General features: G+C 39.8%; 1 protein-coding gene and 5 non-coding genes across 6 annotated transcripts; 5 read left to right on the top strand and 1 right to left on the bottom strand.

Moving 5' to 3' along the window:
• Positions 1-1,973: 1,973 nt before the first annotated feature.
• Positions 1,974-12,921, top strand: LOC138197453 (pannexin-1-like). Its single transcript, XM_069148295.1, has 8 exons — positions 1,974-2,125; positions 4,751-4,950; positions 5,341-5,456; positions 6,553-6,740; positions 7,599-7,877; positions 8,155-8,377; positions 9,640-9,859; positions 10,879-12,921. The coding sequence occupies exons 2-8, from the start codon at positions 4,770-4,772 to the stop codon at positions 10,962-10,964; spliced, it is 1,293 nt and encodes a 430-aa protein (XP_069004396.1). The 5' UTR covers positions 1,974-2,125; positions 4,751-4,769; the 3' UTR covers positions 10,965-12,921.
• Positions 12,922-13,481: 560 nt separating this feature from the next.
• Positions 13,482-13,672, top strand: LOC138197538 (U2 spliceosomal RNA). The gene has a single exon (XR_011178208.1). It is a non-coding gene; the product is annotated as a U2 spliceosomal RNA (small nuclear RNA).
• Positions 13,673-15,401: 1,729 nt separating this feature from the next.
• Positions 15,402-15,565, top strand: LOC138197533 (U1 spliceosomal RNA). Its single transcript, XR_011178203.1, has one exon. It is a non-coding gene; the product is annotated as a U1 spliceosomal RNA (small nuclear RNA).
• A 1,650-nt stretch (positions 15,566-17,215) lies between these two features.
• LOC138197537 (U2 spliceosomal RNA) lies at positions 17,216-17,406 on the top strand. Its single transcript, XR_011178207.1, has one exon. It is a non-coding gene; the product is annotated as a U2 spliceosomal RNA (small nuclear RNA).
• A 1,015-nt stretch (positions 17,407-18,421) lies between these two features.
• LOC138197532 (U1 spliceosomal RNA) lies at positions 18,422-18,585 on the top strand. Its single transcript, XR_011178202.1, has one exon. It is a non-coding gene; the product is annotated as a U1 spliceosomal RNA (small nuclear RNA).
• Positions 18,586-20,321: 1,736 nt separating this feature from the next.
• Positions 20,322-20,512, bottom strand: LOC138197536 (U2 spliceosomal RNA). Its single transcript, XR_011178206.1, has one exon. It is a non-coding gene; the product is annotated as a U2 spliceosomal RNA (small nuclear RNA).
• Positions 20,513-20,761: the final 249 nt, after the last annotated feature.

Below are 20,761 nucleotides of genomic sequence, written 5' to 3'. Positions count from 1 at the left end.
GAAGTCCCAATTTTCCTTACAAATATTTTTACAGGGCAGCTTGTTTACCCAGGCTACTCAAGAGTTGAGGGGTTTGCCGTCGTCAGCACTTCCGCATCTTGATTTGGACTTTACAGAAAACCTAATTAGAAAAACAAAAAACATTTAGTAGAATTACATCACCTATTATTACACGAATCGTATCGATAATATAAAATTTTTTTTTATAACTGTCATCTTTCCATCTCAGATTTTTTTTTTCACATGTAACTAATAATTTTGGAGCCATAATTAATGTGTAATAAGGGAAAGTATACTGTAAATGACTCAGGAAACCTTCACATTTTCACACGGGTCCATATCCCAGGTGGGAACTGCTGCTTTTGAATATTGGTAACACACATCGCACTCAGTGGCTGTTCATTTAAACTCTGGTGATTATTTGAGGTGATCAACGACGGAGTGAGGGACCTGTAATAAGAGATTTATAAAAGTTTGGTCACAACTCTTTGTGGTTAATTGACTGCAACCATAAGTAACGAATGTGATGTTCTTTCTGCTTTGCTCGACTTGCTTGCCACAAATATATAGATTACAAAAGGTTTTCATATAATAGATAGATAGATAGATAGATAGATAGATAGATAGATAGATAGATAGATAGATAGATAGGGACACAGGAAGAGGGAGAGATAAATAGATAAGACAAAAATAACAAGAGAAAAAAGTGTAATAAGAACAAATGTGCAAAAAAATAAGATGTAAATCCAGTGTCAACAACAGATAATGGCATCAGTAATTGAAGATCTCCTGCAGGCATGTTTGAAAATGAATCAAAATACTCTAATTTGATGAAGATGAAGATTTTGTCACATGCAAAAATAAATTAAAAATTAAAAAAATGTTCTGGCCTATTTTTGCACACTGAATCCAAATCTGAAAAAATTACAGAAAATTGGCACCAAAGAAAGTGGAACCACTCTACGTTGGCACACTTCTACATTTCAGGAGTAAGTTTATACATATTTTAAGTGTAATAACAGATTTATTTATGAATAAGTCAAACACACACTGTCACTTCAAAACCGTCAGATAAGATAAGATCGGATAAGATAAAATAAGATTGGATAAGATACAATAAGATTAGATTAGATTAATCCCAGTGGAGAAATGAAGTCGCCACGGCAGCCGAAGATACAGGTAGAAAAGATGAGTACAACAAATGCAATATATGCCCATACAATACAAAACGGTAAACAAAATAAAGACTTATGTATAAATACACACAAAAAACACACTGAATACACCATTTATCCAGCCTGTAAAATGTTTCTATGAATATTTCCACATGAATAAACAGAGTATTATTGCATGTAGCACAAAGTTTATTGTATATTGCACATGATATTTCACATTAGTGATATGGTTTTACTGTATTAGTATATAAAAGTAATGTTATATATAAAATGTATGAGATATATAATATTTTATAGATATAGATAACAAAACATAGTGCACAGAAGTTGTTATGTTAGAACAGTTTGTGGAGCATAAAACAATAAAATAAAATAAAAACTTTTTTTTTTTTGCCTTGTGTTATTTGTGTTTTAAAAAGTTAAATTATCTGGTCGGGATGGTTCTTTAAATGAAAACGACTCCTCCTACATAAAAACAAACAAACAAGAAGCTATGAGTATGGAACAGTTTAACTACTGGATGCAGGTTTCCACATTAAATGCGTAAGTTGTCCAACAAAACTCACTTATTAACTAAACTTCCTCCCCAGAGACGCAGCCGTGACGAAAACACAATTTTTAAGTGGCGTTTAATACCGTCTACTTCACTTATATATCTCGTCTCTACGAGGAAATGGAAAAACTCCAGACTTGCATTTGAACGCAGCATCAGAGCTTGAAAGTCTGAGCTGTCCGTGAAGGCATCTGTTGTTTAAGACGGCGGAAGGAGTTTTGTGTCTTACAGGAAGAAGATTGATTTCGAAAGTTGTATTGTGCGGAGATACTCCATCTGCTGAATGTCTCCGCTGCTGGAAAACACCAACGACTCATTTCTACCTCGGCCAGAGCAGTTTCAACAAAGACATGACAGTTTAACAGATACATTACACTAAGCAGGAGCAGCTCGGTTGGTAAGTTCAAGTTAATCTTTCCGTTTTACAGCAAGCTATGACGAGATAACGTTATTAATAATGACGGAGCGGTGATTTCCTGCGAGTCCTCGGTCTGTTTCAACTCATTTAATGACTTTTAGGTGAAGTCAACGTTTCGTAAAGGTGATGTTGAAGTCGGTTTATGTCGCTTCTTCTTCATTAGTCACACAAAGCTATAACGCACGCAGAGTTAACTCATCCTGTCGTATCCATTCAATTATTATGTTCTTTTCTTAAAGAACATAATAAAGTAGTAGTAAACATAGTAGTACATAGTAGTAAATTCCTGTGAAAATAAAAGGAAGCTGCGACTATCTATTGCAAAAACAGTTCCAGCTGAACAAAGGAGCCCGTTGATGTTGCAGGACGATCACGAGTTGTTTTCAGCCTCGGTTTAACACATCTGGACACATGTTTCACCACTTTAACCGCCAGAGATGATGAGGAAAACAAACAACCCTGCCGGAGTTGTATCGAAGTGGTAAACACTCAAATGGTGACAACTGCTGATTCATGGTGTCAGATGTTTTCCCCTGAAGCCCTCCTCCCTTCTGGTACACTAAATAACATGTTGTTGGCCCAACTTAACTCCACCAACTACTGCAGCTTACAGCTAATTACTAATTAGCTAATTACTGGATATTTTAAAGAGGAAACTAATAAAGGAAGCGAATAAAAGTTACTTTCACCCTGTAATTGCATCAGAAATATTTAAATCAGTTCAGGGAGGTCTGAAGAGGGGTTTTGACACTTATTGGTTTAGTATGAAGTCATTTACGGCCCAAACTTTCAGCGGCTCTTTGGGAACACAACAGCAGCTCCGGGTCGGGTCTCACGTCCATGAAGATGTTGGAAACCTTCCTCTGAGATTCTGCTCCAGGTCGACATGATTCCTCCAGTCGTTTCTGCAGATATGTCAACACATCTCTGCCCTGCTCACCCCATCCCAGAGGTGTTCCCCACCGATGTCCTCCGAACTCTCAAACCAGTTTGACTGAGTAGCTTTTGCTGCGAGGAGCCATAAGAAGATGGCAAACTGAGGCCGTGAAGGGACGCACATGGTCACTCACACCATGGTTGTTGGTATCAAGGGGCCCGAAATGTCCAAGAAAACACGTCTCGCAGCATCACACCAGCAGCTGCGGCCTGGACGGTCGACAGCTGGCAGGTTGGCTCCGTAGACTAATGCTGTTGATTCTGACCGACAATCTGCAGCCTCAGCAGATCATGCCACGTTGGTCCATCTTCTTCTGTCCAGCTGTGGTGAGCCGATAGAAGCCGACGTGTTCTTCTGCTGCTGCAGATCATCCACCTCGAGGTCGCTGTGAGTCGGAGTTGAGTGGTCGAGTCGTTATAGCCTTTGATAGATAGATATAGATAGTTAGTTAGTTACTTACTTTATTAATCCCCAAGGGCAAAATTTTTTTCGCTACAGCAGCATTTATAGATACAGGAAAGCAATAAAATAACAGTAAAAAATATTAAATATAAAAATAGTCTTCCTATTTTCCCTTAGTGCGCTAACAAATGCTTTGTATCTTGGCTACGGAGCAGAAAAGGAGGGACCACCAACCCGAGATATTTTTAGACAGCAGCAGTGGAAGAAGCTGTAGCTGTTGCAGAACACCTCATAAAAGAGTTTATTTTTCCACTGCTGCTGCTGGACAGAAGAATCAGTGTGTTTATTAAGATTAGTAAACAGAAACCACAAGAACGTGTGGAATTCTGGTTAAAATAATTAAAGCTGCAGATATTTTGGAGGGTGATGTGTTCACATGATGAGGTCATTTCCTGTCAGTGCAGAACAGCAGTGTGTGGTTTGAAACAACACTACACAACAAGAGTCCTGACATGTAGGAGCACTAATTGTTAGTGTACTGAGGGAAGGATGTCATTTTGAACACCGCATCAGTTTTTGGACCGTTTTGAGTGCATCATCCAGTGTGCACACACTCATGCACTCAAACTAGTGTCAGCTGCAGCCACTCTGACCTCTGACCTCTGACCTCTGTCATCAACGTGACGCCTGTCTGCAGAACTGCTGCTCACTGGATGATTTTGGTTTGTCACCATTCAGAGTGACTCGGCAGACTGAAGAATACAGGAGAATCACCAGCCTGTCTGACGCCCACAATCAAAGTTTGATGTGAACTTTAACTGAAGCTCCTGACCTGCACTGCTGCCACATGACTGGCTGATAGCAGGTGTGCAGGTGTTCCTAATAAAGTGGTCTCTGTGTGTACAGAGTGCCGTAAACTGTATATATATATATATATATTTAAAAAAAAAAAGGAAATGTTGCTGTTAATGAGCAAAATGAGGAAAACCTCATCAGGGAACTTCTTACTGAAAGTCACAAAAGATGGAGGTTTGTTTACACGATGTGATTTTTACTTTACTGATATTATTTTTGTGGAAGTCATGTAGGATGGACTTTATGAAGCCGGCACACTTTCCCTGCTGTAACCGGACTCTGTTTACCGGACTAGTTGTTTTGCATGCTTCCAATTCAAATTTGCCTGACAAAGACATCGCGGGAACAAATGAAAGAAGCGATCTGAGTATCTGAGACGTGACGGCAGAGGTGTTCCTCCGTGTGTGCAGGTCGGACCGGAGCGCAGACATGGCCATCGCCAACGTGGCCACAGAGTACATGTTCAGCGATTTCCTGCTGAAGGATCCGAACCAGGCTCGGTACCGCAGCGTCCGCGCGGAGCTGGCTGTGGACAAGATGGTGACCTGCGTGGCTGTGGGGCTGCCCCTCCTCCTCATCTCTCTGGCCTTCGCTCAGGAGGTCTCCGTGGGTGAGTGTGAGCGTGGAGCCCGGACCACCATGTGTGTGTTCAGGGACCGGATCTGGTTCTACAAATGATCCGGATAGACTTCCAGGAAGAAAGCTAGACTGTAGAGTCGGATTCAAACCATTTCAGCAGATATAATCCGGCTGAAGTATTTTAATGTCTTTCATTATGTCCCGTTGTTTATTTTGTCTTTAATCTTCATAGGTTTATGTCATCGTTTTAATTCCGACTGATGTTGTGCAGCACTGTCATCGACTTTTGTTTTATTTAAATGTGATATAATAAATAAAACAAACCTGACAACGAAAATAGAAACTAAATCCATCATAGCATGATATTTTAATGTTTTACACAAACTTCCGAGACCACCATGGGTTGTTTTCTGTCTCTAAGGTACTCAGATCAGCTGTTTTGCTCCCTCTAACTTCTCCTGGAGGCAGGCGGTTTACGTGGACTCGTACTGCTGGGCGGCCGTGCACACACACACTCTACCTCTGTGGCTGCACAAGGTACACACACACACACACACACACACACACACACACACACACACACACACACAGGGTTACAGATATGAAACTATTCAAACGTGTAATTAAACACACACGACATGGAAGCTGCTTTGTGACACGCGTATCACAACACCTGCTATTAGTAATAATCATACAGGTAGAAATTAAAGTGAAGCATGGAAACCATAATAATAATAATAATTTTTAAGAGTTTTTTTCTGCAGGATTTTTCACACAGCAGTGTGTTGATTAAATAAACTGTACGTTGTCCTCTGGATATTCTGCGCATTTAATTATAATTTCAGTTATTCACAGGCAGCTTTTGTTTTGGGGTTTTAAGGTGTGGTGGAAAGTATTTGCAGTAAGAATGCTGGAGGCTTGGGCGTCCCTTTACATTCCTTCATAGATTTGTCTGTAATGACACTTGCAACACTTGCACCAGAAATTTAACATTTGAAATATCTGATAGTCCAGAAAAGCGTTTATTTTTTTAAGTGACAAAAGATTATTCACAGCTACACCCTTTAGTCTTCTACTTTCAAATCAATATATCATCATTTAAAGGTTGTTTTCTTTCCTCTATTTTAATCACACAGGTTGTTTTGCTGGATCCCTTCATGTTTGAAATTGAAGTGAGGTCATTGATATGAACGATACACTCACATCAGACTGTTTACTGTCTCCAGTGTTTTTATTATGTCACTCAGTTTGTAGTAGCTCTTATTTCTGTGCAAAGTCCAGCTGAGTGGTGATACTGCAACCTCAGCTTCTGTAAAATCCAGAGAGGAGCCGTGATGTTTTCTGAAGCAGAAACACATATAAGGACGACAAAGCTGCATGTAAATGCGTTTAGACCGCTGCAGCACCTCCTCATGACTTATAACTGTTAATGGAACTTGAATTGATGTGAGCAGCGAGACAAATACACACATTTTAATGCCTCATTGTTTTTTGGCACATTTGTAAAACTAGTTTAAAAAAAAATCAACAACAAACAGCCAGTGTGTCCGCTAACAAAGACTCTGACTCTTTTATCAAACACTGAATCGGTAGAAATGTTATTTCCTGCTATGATTTGTTGCCCCCTGTCCAGTTCTTTCCCTACATCCTGCTGTTGGTGTCCATGATGATGTACGCCCCGGCGTTGTTCTGGAGGTTTTCGGCGGCGCCCCTCCTGCAGTCCGACCTCGGCTTCATCATGGAGGAGCTGGACCGCTGCTACAACCGCGCCGTCACGCTGGCCAAACGCATGGCGAGCTCGGGACTGTTCACCGCGGACAGGTACAGCAAGGCCAGGGCAAAACAATACACAAATATTTACAGAATACAAACGAAACAAGTGATGAAAACTATAAAAGCAAAGTATAATGAATAATAAACACGGGTATCAAATTAAGGCAGTGTGAAACCAGTGGAGAGGCCATTGCAGTACTCAAGCCTGCTTGAGATGAAAGCATGTGCCAGTCCCAGTTGAAGGGCCAACACTGGATTTTCCTGTTGAATCTTATATTAGAACGATTCATTTGACACCATTGAAACTAGTTAGGCCACACAAAAGTTGCGTTCACTGCAGAAGGCATTTAGGGAACGTCTGTGTGATTGTAGATACAGAAATTGTCCTTTTATTCTGCCGTATCGTACTTTGAATGGCTCGAATCTCATTTCATGAAGCTTTATGAAATGAGACAGTTTGAGGTGCCGGAAATCTCTGAATCCTCATTTGTGACTTCATATTGTGCCCGTTAAGATTTCATCCGACCTTTGATCAAATGAGGAAATTATTAATCTGCCTGCAACACGTTAGTTAGTTAGTTAGTTAGTTAGTTAGTTAGTTAGTTACGCCCCGGATGGGAACTGCAGATCAGGTGATAAATGTGTGAATGACTTGCAGAGAAAGTGACTTCTGAGGAGGATGAAATATTGACTTTGCCTCAGTATAAAGACGCTGCGTGTAAAAGTCCTGCTTTATGCCTGGTGATGTCTTTCATCTTGTCACAGTCATTCAGCCAATCAAGGAAATCACCGCTGATCTTTGCCTCGGTGTTTTCCAGGAGCAGTTTTGTCCACCTCCACACGAAGAACCGACACGGGATCACATTTCCGTCCGTGAATAACTCTTCTCTCTCCCTCTCGGACCAGCGACCCCACCGAGGGCTGTTTCAACTACCCGCTGGTGGAGAAATTTCTGATGACCAAGCGTTGCTCGAGGGCGCTGCTGGTTTACTACCTGCTGTGCCGCGGCCTGACTCTGATCACCCTGGTGTGTGCCTGCATCTACCTGGGTTACTACCTCCGCCTGGCCTCCGTCACGGACGAGTTCGGCTGCAGTCTGCGCGTCGGCCTGCTCGCCTCCGACCCCTCTGTCCCCGACAAGGTGCAGTGCAAACTCATCGCCGTGGGAGTCTTCTCTCTGCTCAGGTACGTTTCTGTTCTGTTAGGTCGTGACAGAAAACACACTGATCAAATATAATAAGGATCTTCATTGATAGAGGACTTTATAAAACTCCAGTTACCAACACACTCCGTTTATGCAAGACTACAATAAATTTTAATAAAAGTTAAAAGGGGTTAAAAACCTGAATACAAGTCAGATGAATTCTAATAAAATGAATAAAGACGTATAAAATAGACTGTCTGTTGTGTGGTGAAAATTTGAATGACTTCCTGACACCATCTGTGGTCTCACTCTTTGCAGCCTTGTCAATTTGGTCGTGTTCATCGCACTGATTCCTGTCGTGATCTACGCCAGCATCCGGCCCCTCTTCTGCCACAGATACGCCCGCTTCCTGGAAACCTACCAATCGCTGCCCACTGTGAGCGTCCTGCCCACTCCCGCCGGCCAAAGGGACGACCTCTCTCTGTATCTGCTCTTCCTGGAGGAGAACATCAGCGAGCTGAAGTCCTACAAGTATATCAAGGTGTGTGAGGGCGTATTGTGCGTCTGCATCCCAGATCGATCCCCTTCTGTTTTATAGTGCATTCAATATTTTGTCTGCAGTTTTATTTGAATGTGAAACTTGTGTTATTTATAGTGCCGTCAAAAAGCCCACGTTGGAACAAAATGTGCTGGCAATCCCACAATAGCGCGTCACATAATTAACAGTTGTGCGTCTCTCAGGTGTGTCTGAGTGTCTTTTTATACACACAAAGAATGGGTGTCGCCTCCGTGACGTCACCCACAGGTTTCCTGTAAAGCGGTTTTGGAGCTCAGTTCAGGGTGTCTCTGGCCGTCTGCAGCTTGGCAGGTCCTGACTTAACTCCACTCCTGATCCAAAAACAGGCAAAGATTTGGTGCGTGGGTGGAGCTGATGCGGGCCCAACGAAGTCTGGCTGACAGCTGGCCAACCGTGACGACACCCACCTGTCACTCAAAGCAGCCTTTTAAGCCTAAATCCAATAGAAACGTCTAATTTGTGCTGTAAAGTTGGCCCTTGTGACATGAGGCTCTGTGGGCATCGACTCGCTTTTGGAGCCTCAAGTGGCCATTTGAGGAACTGTAGTTTTTTTTGGCACTTGTGAGGTGGTCATATCTCTGATCACGTCATTGATCAGATACAAACTAATTCAAATACCGAGAACTATCAGAGCAATAAAAACCCACAATCATTTTGTATGAGGCAATAATACACAACAGCAGTGTAACTATTGAAGCAGTGTCTTCATATGCGGGACAGTTTGTCACCACTTTAAAACTGTGACGTCTCGCTTTGGTGTCTTCCACCGAGTCTTTGGTACATTTGTGTTTTATGCTGCTACTCTGAACAAACTCCCATTAAAACCTTTGTGAACTCATTTCACAGAATCTTCCGATCACGTCCTCCAATCTCACACACAGCATCCCGTCTGCGAAGGGGAGAGAAAGCCGTCACGTTCTCCGCTGCAGACACTTTGAACAGTTTACTGAACGTCTTACTGTCCAAAACTCAATTTAAAGCCGTTTAAAACTCTTAAATAATTCTTTTAACGGTTGTCTTCGTTTTAAGCTGAATTTAGCTTTTGTTTTAATTGTAAGGGTTTTATAAACTCCCTTTAAACCTGTTTCCTTCCTTCTGGGTCTCCAGTGAAAAGGAGGCCGCTACCCTCAGCGGGCTGTGAAACTACAACGTATGGTGTCTGTACAGAACGATTCACAGCTCCTCTTGTTTTCTTTTGTCCGATCCCGCATGTTTTCTGGCCGCAGGTGTTGGAGATGCTGAGGCGGCGAGGCGAGTGCTGCGGAGAAAACTTTGACGCCCTGGGTCTGCTGCAGACTCTGTGCCTGGTGAAGATGGACGGCGTGGACGGGAACAAACCTGCCGCTGCCGCAGGAAAACAGGATCAGACGAAGCCCAACGCAGCGGAGAAGAAGAGCCCGAACTCAGCCGTAGAAAACAACAGCAGGATGGAAACCGAGATGACAGGTGAGTGCCGAGAGGCGCACGTCTACAGTTTTCATTCATAATGTTGAGTTTAAATCGGGTTTTACGGAGTTGAATGTCTCATTTCTATTGTTCAGTGCAGCTTTGACTTGATATCGATGATATTTTACTCCGGTATCACATTAGCAATTATTAAGTCACTAAGAGAATCAGACGAGACACAAATTTGTCAAAACATAGATTTGTTTGACTTTTTACTATCATGTAATTCAAGCTATTGCTTGACTTTGATTTGACTGATATAAAACAAACTAAGATTTACTGTTTTAGTCATTCTGGTCAGTTCATCCGGCCTTAATGCCACTTTTCAAGAGCTTATATCCGTCTTTAGTTTGTTACCTGTTAAAAACCCAGAATGAGCCCTCGACATGAGTCTTGCACTCATTTTGTGTCCCTGGATAATGTTACCTTGTAATTCCAAGGAAGTGTGGAGGGAAGGATGAGAAGTGACAGGAATCAGAGAGTTAAAGGTGGAGTGAGAGTTTCCAGGGATATAAAGTGAAATGTGTGACAGAACATTATGAAATGAAATTGAGCTTCACTCCCAGTGTTTCACTTTTAGCTTTTTGTTCCAGTAAGGACTGAAGATAATTTGAAGAAACTGCCGTTATATTTACATTTGTTTGTTTACGTCCTGTATTTTTATTGTTACTCTTGTTGTGTTATGTAGCAGGTGGTATTGTTCCGGCTAATTTGGGAGACAGGTGTACTTGTTTCCTGACCTAGATGAAAAGATCAATATCCATCTTGCATTATAAGTATAAAAAAGACTATACTGAATTTTAAACAGACTTAACGAACAAAATACAGCGTGTTGAATTACTGATTTTTAAACGGATGCTGTCACTACCGGATAGAGCCAGGCTAGCCGTCCTTATGCTAAGCTAACCAACAGTTAGCACTTAATAACTGCGATTTTAGGGTGCATAAATACACTTAAATAAGGCTCAACACAAAAGCCCAAATAATAATTGACTAACATGGTTAATGTCCGTTTTCAGAGGTCATTTCGTTGCTGCCAGGAGGCAGTGATGTAACAGGCTGCAGAGACGGTGAGGGAGGGAACGTCCGGCAGCGAGTGATGTGACCGGCTGCCATGGAGCCAGAGGTCGTGACCTTTTCTGTCCTGACGGAGGGATAAAGATGAAGTGGGAGAGAGCAGCTCCGTCTCATCTTGTGGATTCATCAACGTGAAACTGGAAAACTCCGACTTCAAAGTGGAGGCAGGATTTTGTTGTTATTTTAATTTTTTTTTTGACTGGCACCGCAAGCCAGATGTCAGAAGATTCAAACTCATGTTGGTGCAGATCATTTTTGAGATCGTCTTTAAAACGCTACAATGCCGAAAGATGCGGCAGGTTGGCTTTATGAATTATTGTATTGGATGTCATCAGACTGACTGCCTGCAGCAGGACTAAAGGAGAAAACTCTTGAAGCGTCAGGATGGGATGCATTCTGTAACTATCTGCAGCTTTATATACAGAGCTCAGCAGGCACAACCATCACTGCAGACACACACACGCACAACCGCTGACCGCTCGTCAGAGAGAGCTAATGAATCAGCTCCTCAGCGGTGCCTGAGCAGACACAGCTGAGGGTGCACTAACCCACGCTCTGATCCCAACCAGCAGCGGTCCACTATAATACACAATACAGTCAGAGGAAATGCAAAACTTGTTGTTAGGGGGGAGGGGAGGGGGACACAAAATTAATCCAGCAAAAGTGCCCCTCCCTGACCACCAGAGGGCCTCGTACCATACAATTACAACACAAAGAGAGTTTATCCTTTTCATATTTCCTGTTACTTTACATCCATGATTATTTTGTGGTTTGTGTTTTAAAGTAAAAAGCAATATAACCGTTTGCTTGCTGCCTAAACCAGCAGGAAATTTTAGGGTGAGGAGCGTCGGTGTTTTCAGGTTGTAGTCAGAAGGAAAAGGTACGTAATCTGTGGAGGAAGAAAAGCATTGACTGAAAGTAAAATGACGCTTATTTACAATTTAGATTCAAGTTATTGTAAGAAATTGTAAAAGTTGCTGTTATGTGGTTTTCATTTGCATTTTCTCTGTGGGAGAATGTATTTTCTAATGAGATTGTCAGTCACATTTTTAAACCGTTTATTCTGGGGTTTAGGAAGTGAAACAATGAGGCAACTAAAAAAATTAACCTGGTTTAACTGTTCAGCTCTCTGGTGCTAATAAATGAATTGTTTCTCCTGCTGAGAACTGGACGAGTCTCTGTTAACTGTTCTTTTACGTGCCAAACTACAATCACCAAATGTACAAATCCTTGCATTTTTTGTTGTTGTTGTTTCCTAAGGTAACCCTGAAGTTATGTTAAACAAAATGTGTTAACGCTCTAAAATGTTAGCAGTTAATAAGCAAAAATAAATCGCAAATCACGTGTAAATACGCCAGTAAAATCCCATCTGGTGGCTTTAGGATTAATCGTTCTGCTACAGTTCATGAAAAGCTTTCTTGAATTCAACTCGTGCTTTCAGGGAAATCTCAGGGATAAAAACATCTCACTACATCGCAGGTAGTTGTCAGTGTTTCCACTGTTTTCATCAGATTTGATGTGCTTTGAGTCTCTTCTTCTGCCTGTGGAACATTTTAGCAAGCGGTCATGAATCTGCTGTGGTGCGATCTTTACTTCGTGTTTTACGATATTCTGTGTTTTTCTTCATACGGTAGCGAAGTTTTGTTGGGATCCCATTTCTGTGCAATGTGTTAAGAGAAACTGACGTCAACTTTTCTAGTGTTGCTGAATTTTATCTGAATGTTTTATGGCTTAAATATTACATGTGTAGAATTATCTTCAGTAGTAAAAATGAAAATGCTGTTAAAAAATATATCGTATTATTGTATGTGGGGGATTTTTTTTTTTTTTTTACAGATGGATGGCTTTTTATATATGTATGTCTTAAATTTCATAAAAATGTCTCGGCATAGCAAAATGATCATATGTTGTGTTATGTGTGAACAGAGGAGGATCCAAGAAACACAGGAGTGGGAATAATTAATAAAAACCCTTTTTTTATTGAATTTAATGAAGTAGTGGAGTTGTTGGGGTCTGGGGAGAATGAGTTGGTTGTGTGTGTGTGTGTAGGTAGAGTTCAGGTTGTGTAATCATTGAGGGGAGTATTGCTGTCCAAACTGAAAAAAAAAACTTGAATGAATGTCATCCAATATGTAAAAAAAAAAAGTCACGTAAAAACGTAATTATATATCATGTCTGGACAACTACTATATATACAATAAGATTTCTTCAGTGGTCACGTACCAAATTCATTTAGTTTGCTGCTTTATTATTAACATGTATTAGGGGGGTGCACCGTTCCTGGAGGTACTGCAATACCAGGTCGATGCGTGGAGTGGGCGGAGCATTGCATTATGGGAAAACGGAACAACTTCCCTTTTTTCAAGAAAAACAATCTTTTTCTGTCTTTTATACAAACCTGCTTGTCTTATCAGCACCATCATCATTAACTTCACATCGTTACATAATTGTACGATGACCCCCCAAAAAGTTTGTTTACCTCTCAAACCTGAAGTGAGATTGACAGTGTGGAGAATGACCTCGTTGTCTGTGACGTATTAACAGTATCGCTTCTCGGCCTTTTGGCTAAGATCAAGTGTAGTATCTGTTCTTATCAGTTTAATATCTGATACGTCCCCTACCCGGGGACCATATATTAAATTGATTTTTGGAGCAGGGAGATGGAATAGGGGCTTGCTCCGTCCACTCCACGCATCGACCTGGTATTGCAGTACCTCCAGGAACGGTGCACCCCCCTAATACATGTCAATAATAAAGCAGCTAACTTATTTAGGTATCGTAATTACTGACGTTTTCTCATGAGTGCCCGAGCACCAATCAACGGTGCGAAAGCCTTATTGTTTTTCGTAAAAATGTTCTTACTCGTTCTTGGACATTCTTATTTTTACGTAAAGTGATTTGCCTTTTTGGAGTCTTTATCATATTATACTCTGCCATACCTCTGTTTCGTTTTAAATATTCCCGCAGTTTGTTTTGTTCTCCACTAGATGGTTCTGGAGCTCTGCATGTTGTTGTGTAGTGTTAACAGACAGGTAAATAATATATTATAGTAATACGATATTCTCATTGTTTTTAGTGCAAGTACAAGTTGGGACGTTAAATAAAGCAGTTTTGTTTGGCCTTCGTCTCCTCAGTTTTTGTCGAGGCTTTTAAGCCGGGTCGTGACATTGTAGTTTTTTTTTCACCTTTTGTTTTTTAAACCTTGTAAATATTTTTATTTTTTATCAATATTAATTTTTAATCCTACTGAATGATGTTTTCTAGAGTGTGGTGCTGTTCATCATCTCATACACTATTAAATAAGGTGGTCAGTGCTACAGTAACCACGAGTTGTGGAATGTCAGTTAATAAATGCATCAACAGAAAAACTTTTTTTTTAGACATTTTAGACGACATGCTATAGTTTGACTTCTTTTTCATAATTTAGACGACGTAAGACTTCATTTTTCCAATGAATATAAAAACTTATTTTTTTAAAAACATGACATTTTCAAACTGGAATTGAACCAATGACCAATGAGAGGAACCAGCACTAACCATTAGACCACTGTGCCTGTGATACTACAGCTTTCTTGTATGAATTTGACGACATTCTTATAGTATGACTTTTGTTTCATGATTTGGACATCATGCTGAATTATTTCATATTTCTTTTATTTATTTGTGTTTGAGAGCTTAGTTTGTGCTTTGGAGCAGAGCATGATGTGCCTCCAACGTTTCTATAAATGGGGACATAAATTACCTTTGATACGTTTATCAATGTAGCATCGGTTACGTATGTGTGCTGTTTCTTGTTTTTTGTTTTACTATTGACTGTGTTTTAAGAAGCTGAAGTTGGTTTCCAGTTGGGCACTTAACAGGGACATTCAGCTCAGAGCAATCGATTCTCCATATTTTGCACATTTTAATGATTTAAAAGTTTGTTCATACGTTTCAGATGGACGGACTTTCACTTTTCACGTTTCACAATTTATTCTACTTGTGAAAATGCAAAAGGTGCTGCTGTTCACACTCCAGACCAGCAGATGGCAGATGTGGATGTTTCCCGCCACAAGCAAACAAAGAAATGGGAAGTGATCTTAGTGCAGAAAACTTGATTTGTGTGTTTTTACTCTCTTTTATTTAATGATGTGAATCTAACTCTTTTGCCTGCAGTATAATTTAGTTTTGGTTCAGTTGAACGTCTGTTTGGCTTTCTGTCATTTGTAGTAAGTTAAAGTCGGTGATTTTTAAATTCGCTTTTGATATGTAAATACCGCATTGCATCACGGGATAGGGTAAGCAGTATTTTGTATTAAAATATAAGGTGAATAATGATTGTGGGCTTCGGTACAAACCTTCTTCATCTACACTGGCATCGTGTAGAGTCGGAGCCTGCGGTTTTGGTTCATTTGTAGACGGTCAGCACCGGCAGTCTGCCCGGTTTGTGTGTGAAAGACTTCCCCGTCGGTGATGTGTACAACTCATACTTACCTGGCAGGGGAGATACCATGATCATGAAGGTGGTTCACCCAGGGCGAGGCTCAGCCATTGCACTCCGGTTGTGCTGACCCCTGCGAATTCCCCAAATGTGGGAATCTCGACTGCATAATTTCTGGTAGTGGGGGACTGCGTTCGCGCTCTCCCCTGATAACTTGGTGAAAATAAAACAACTCATTCAAACATATGTTTTTATCATTTAAAAATATTGTAGAGCTGTGTTTCTAACTTTACTTCTGTTATTATTATTATTATTATTAAAAAAAATATTGTTTTTTACTCTAGTCAGTCAACAAATCAACAAAGTAAAAGCAAAGTTGGTTTACATGATTTTATTCTTTTTTCTGAATATCAGATGTGGATGCAGTTTCATTTTGCTTTTTTTTTATCTGAACTTCCTGTTGAGTTGATCGTTATTTGTAGGAGGATGAATAAATACAATTGGTGATTTTAGGTTATCTTTTTATATGTATGACAGCAATGAATTATGGGAAAACGAGCTATATTTTTTTTTAGTATGTAAATCATCTTTTTCAACCTTTTATACAAACCTGCTTGTCTTATTGCAGTACCTCCAGGAACGGTGCACCCCTCCGATACATGTTAATAATAAATTAAAGAACCCGTTAATAATAGTCTATGGTGCAATATTTAGTAGGCATCATCTATAATATTCAACGTGTGTAATAACCATAGAATAATCACACTTTTAGTTTGAGTTGTATGTATTTCTGACCTCTTATTACTCTGGTTATTTATAAGTTCCCTTAGTGCTTCTTTTTCGTTACAAATACTTTTTCTTTTTTTAATAATTACCATTTAAAAAAATAAATATTCAGAAGTGTTAGATTTATGTTTTAAATATCACAAAATATTTTTTCTCTTGTTAGATTTCATTGCTTTCTGGCTCATTCCCCAAAAGTAAAAAGATCGACTGTGTAGTTCCTCTTATGTGGTTTTACAGTCTTAAAAACACTTCGTATATGCGGTGAATTGATTTTATTAATAAAAAAACAATGTCTTGCTGTTAACCATTTTCAGAGAAGCATACAATATTTGTAGATGTGCAATCTGTGCAGATGTGCAGTTATTTAGGTACATCTAGCTAAAACTAATTCAGTCTAATATAAAAGTCCTGCAATAAACCATTCATTCACAGAGGTTATTCTTGATCCAGTTTTGTTGAAACAGTTTTATAAAGGCTCTGTGATCGTGCTGGCTGCGGTTGGTGGTGTTGAACTGTATTGTTTTATCCTCCACTGCAGATTACGATCCTGCTCTAAAACGACCAGAGTTGTTCAAACTCCAGACCAGTAGGTGGCAGCAGAAGGACTGGATGTTAGATTTCTGCCCCCAGTTAACAAAGGAACAGGAAGTGGCTGTAGTGTTAGCTGAATGACGAGATTTGTGTTTGTATTCTTTTTTCTGAAAGTCAGATGTGGATCAAACTCTTTTTTTTTTTTGCTGCAGTTTGATTTTGCTTTGGTTCAGCTGAAGTTTCTGTTGAGTTGATCGTTCTTATTGGGAGCATAAATAAATATAATTGGCGAATTTCGGTTAGCTTTTGAAGTGACTAACACGCATTGCATTGTGGGACAACGGAACAACTTCCTCTTTTCAACAAAAACAATCTTTTTCTGTCTTTTATACAAACCTGCTTGTCTTATCAACACCATCAACATTAACTTCACATCGTTACATAATTGTACGATGACCCCCAAAAAGTTTGTTTATCTCTCAAACCTGAAGTGAGATTGACAGTGTGGAGAATGACCTCGTTGTCTGTGACGTATTAACAGTATCGCTTCTCGGCCTTTTGGCTAAGATCAAGTGTAGTATCTGTTCTTATCAGTTTAATATCTGATACGTCCCCTACCCGGGGACCATATATTAAATTGATTTTTGGAGCAGGGAGATGGAATAGGGGCTTGCTCCGTCCACTCCACGCATCGACCTGGTATTGCAGTACCTCCAGGAACGGTGCACCCCCCTAATACATGTTAATAATAAAACAGGTCATAGATTACCATTATATGTGTTATGCATGACAGAGATTAAAATCTTGTGCTCCGTTGTAACGTGGAAGCCTTCAGTTATCTCTGTGGTCCTGTAGGTGGCGATAGAGATTCGCAAGTTGTGATTTATGTCACTGGTCTGAAAATTTACTGTAGAGATTTTCATTGATTACTTTATTACTTTTAGCATTTTAACAGTTTGCCACATTAGGGCTGAAACTATGTTGTTTTTATTATCGATATATCTGGCAATTATTATTTCCACATTCCTTTTTTAGTCTTTAAAATGTCAGAAAATTGTAAAAAGAAAAATAATGTTGACTATTGTTTCGCAGCCTAACATTTCTGTCTGTCTTAATTAACAGTCCACTGTGTGGAGGTTTTATTGTTCCAGGATTGTTGAAACTGTTTCAGAAAGGCTGTGTGAGAGTTTAGGAGGCTGCAGTTTGTGGTGTTGAACTGTGTGTTTTAAACTCTGCATCAAGTCCTATTCTGAAACAACCAGTGTTGTTCACACTCCAGACCAGTAGGTGGCAGCAGTGGAAGATGATGTTAGTTTCCCGCCACGACTGAACAACGAAACAGGAAGTTGCTGGTGTGTGAGCAGAAATCATCTGATCTGTGTTTTTAGTTTTCTCTGAATGTGAGATTTGAATCAAATATTTTTTACTTGCAGTCTGATTTATGTTTTGTTCAGCTGAACACCCTGCTGAGCTGTTTGTCCTTTGTTGGAGGATGACTGGATAGAAATGAAGATTTTAGGTGATCTTTGATGTGTAAACACAGCATTGCATTATGGGATACGGGAGCAGTTTGAAATACAGTGTTAATAATGTCAGTCAGCCTTTGTACACACGTGCGTCCTCTGTATTGACATCGTGTGGAGTTGCAGCCCTCTGCAGCCTCTGGTTGTGAGTTTGTAAAGTGTCAGCACCGACATTCAACACAGTTTGTGTGTGAAAGACTTCCCCGTCGGTGATGTGTACAACTCATACTTACCTGGCAGGGGAGATACCATGATCATGAAGGTGGTTCACCCAGGGCGAGGCTCAGCCATTGCACTCCGGTTGTGCTGACCCCTGCGAATTCCCCAAATGTGGGAATCTCGACTGCATAATTTCTGGTAGTGGGGGACTGCGTTCGCGCTCTCCCCTGATAACTTGGTGAAAATAAAACAACTCATTCATACAACAGATGTAATAACCAGTTTTTCAGTCAAGTTTTTATCATTTAAAAACATTGTAGAGCTGTGTTACTAACTTTACCTGTTATTATTATTATTATTATTATTATTTAAAAAAATATTGTTTTTTACTCTAGTCAGTCAACAAATCAACAAAGTAAAAACAAAAGTTGGTTTACATGATTTTATTCTTTTTTCTGAATATCAGATGTGGATCAAACTATGTTTGGTTGCAGTTTCATTTTGCTTTTGTTCATCTGAACTTCCTGTTGAGTTGATCGTTATTTGTAGGAGGATGAATAAACGAACGGTGCACCCCCCTAATACATGTCAATAATAAAAAAGTTAACTTATTGAGGGATCATTATAGCTCTGACGTTTTCTCAGTAGTGCCCGAGCACCGAGCATTGTTGTGGTGGGAAACATCCACATCTGCCATTTGCTGGTCTGGAGTGTGAACAGCAGCACCTTTTGCATTTTCACAAATAGAATAAATTGTGAAACGTGAAACGTGAAAGTCCGTCCATCTGAAACGTATGAACAAACTTTTAAATCATTAAAATGTGCAAAAAATGGAGAATCGATCGCTCTGAGCTGAATGTCCCTGTTAAGTGCCCAACTGGAAACCAACTTCAGCTTCTTAAAACGAGGTCAATAGTAAAACAAAAAACAAAAAACAGTGCACATACGTAACCGATGCTACGTTGATAAACGTATCAAAGGTAATTTGTCCCCATTTATAGAAACGGTGGAGGCACATCATGCTCTGCTCCAAAGCACAAACTAAGCTTTCAAACACAAATAAATGAAAGAAATATGAAATAATTCAGCATGTCGTCTAAAATGTAAAACAAAAGTCATACTATAAGAATGTCGTCAAATTCATACAAGAAAGCTGTAGTATCACAGGCACAGTGGTCTAATGGTTAGTGCTGGTTCCTCTCATTGGTCATTGGCTCAATTCCAGTTTGAAAATGTCATGTTTTTAAAAAAATAAGTTTTTATATTCATTGGAAAAATGAAGTCTTACGTCGTCTAAATTATGAAAAAGAAGTGAAACTATAGCATGTCGTCTAAAATGTCTAAAAAAAAGTTTTTCTGTTGATGCATTTATTAACTGACATTCCACAACTCGTGGTTACTGTAGCACTGACCACCTTATTTAATAAGTGTATGAGATGATGAACAGCACCACACTCTAGAAAACATCATTCAGTAGGATTAAAAATTAATATTGATAAAAAATAAAAATATTTACAAGGTTTAAAAAACAAAAGGTGAAAAAAAAACTACAATGTCACGACCCGGCTTAAAAGCCTCGACAAAAACTGAGAGCAAGGCCAAACAAAACTACTTTATTTAACGTCCCAACTTGTACTTGCACTAAAAACAATGAGAATATCGTATTACTATAATATATTATTTACCTGTCTATTAACACTACACAACAACATGCAGAGCTCCAGCACCATCTAGTGGAGAACAAAACAAACTGCGGGAATATTTAAGACGAAGCAGAGTATAAATATGATGAAGACTCCAAAAAGGCAAATCACTTTACATAAAAATAAAAACGTCGAAGAACGAGTAAGAACATTTTTACGAAAAACAATGAGGCTTTCGCAACAATGCTCGGGCACTACTGAGAAAACGTCAGAGATATAATGATACCTCAATAAGTTCACTGTTTTATTATTAACATGTATTAGGGGGGTGCACCGTTCCTGGAGGTACTGCAATACCAGGTCGATGCGTGGAGTGGACGGAGCAAGCCCCTATTCCATCTCCCTGCTCCAAAAATCAATTTAATATATGGTCCCCGGGTAGGGGACGTATCAGATATTAAACTGATAAGAACAGATACTACACTTGATCTTAGCCAAAAGGCCGAGAAGCGATACTGTTAATACGTCACAGACAACGAGGTCATTCTCCACACTGTCAATCTCACTTCAGGTTTGAGAGGTAAACAAACTTTTTGGGGGTCATCGTACAATTATGTATCGATGTGAAGTTAAAGATGATGGTGCTGATAAGACAAGCAGGTTTGTATAAAAGACAGAAAAAGATTGTTTTTGTTGAAAAAAGGAAATTGTTCCGTTTTCCCACAATGCAATGCGTGTTAGTCACATCAAAAGCTAACCGAAA

Source organism: Embiotoca jacksoni, unplaced genomic scaffold, assembly GCF_022577435.1.
Source record: "Embiotoca jacksoni isolate LCO1_2020_lvr unplaced genomic scaffold, fEmbJac1.0.p SCAF_14, whole genome shotgun sequence".
Taxonomy (NCBI): domain Eukaryota; kingdom Metazoa; phylum Chordata; class Actinopteri; family Embiotocidae; genus Embiotoca; species Embiotoca jacksoni.
Note: the sequence above shows the minus strand (reverse complement) of the source record. Positions and strands in the feature narration are given on the sequence as shown.

Excerpts from the sequence above, each read along its gene's own strand:
- LOC138197453 (XM_069148295.1), top strand. The coding sequence starts at position 4,770 with ATGGCCATCGCCAACGTGGCCACAGAGTACATGTTCAGCGATTTCCTG. Across the intron at positions 4,951-5,340 it reads CGCTCAGGAGGTCTCCGTGG|GTACTCAGATCAGCTGTTTT; the intron begins GTGAGTGTGAGC and ends TCTGTCTCTAAG. Across the intron at positions 8,378-9,639 it reads AGTCCTACAAGTATATCAAG|GTGTTGGAGATGCTGAGGCG; the intron begins GTGTGTGAGGGC and ends TTCTGGCCGCAG.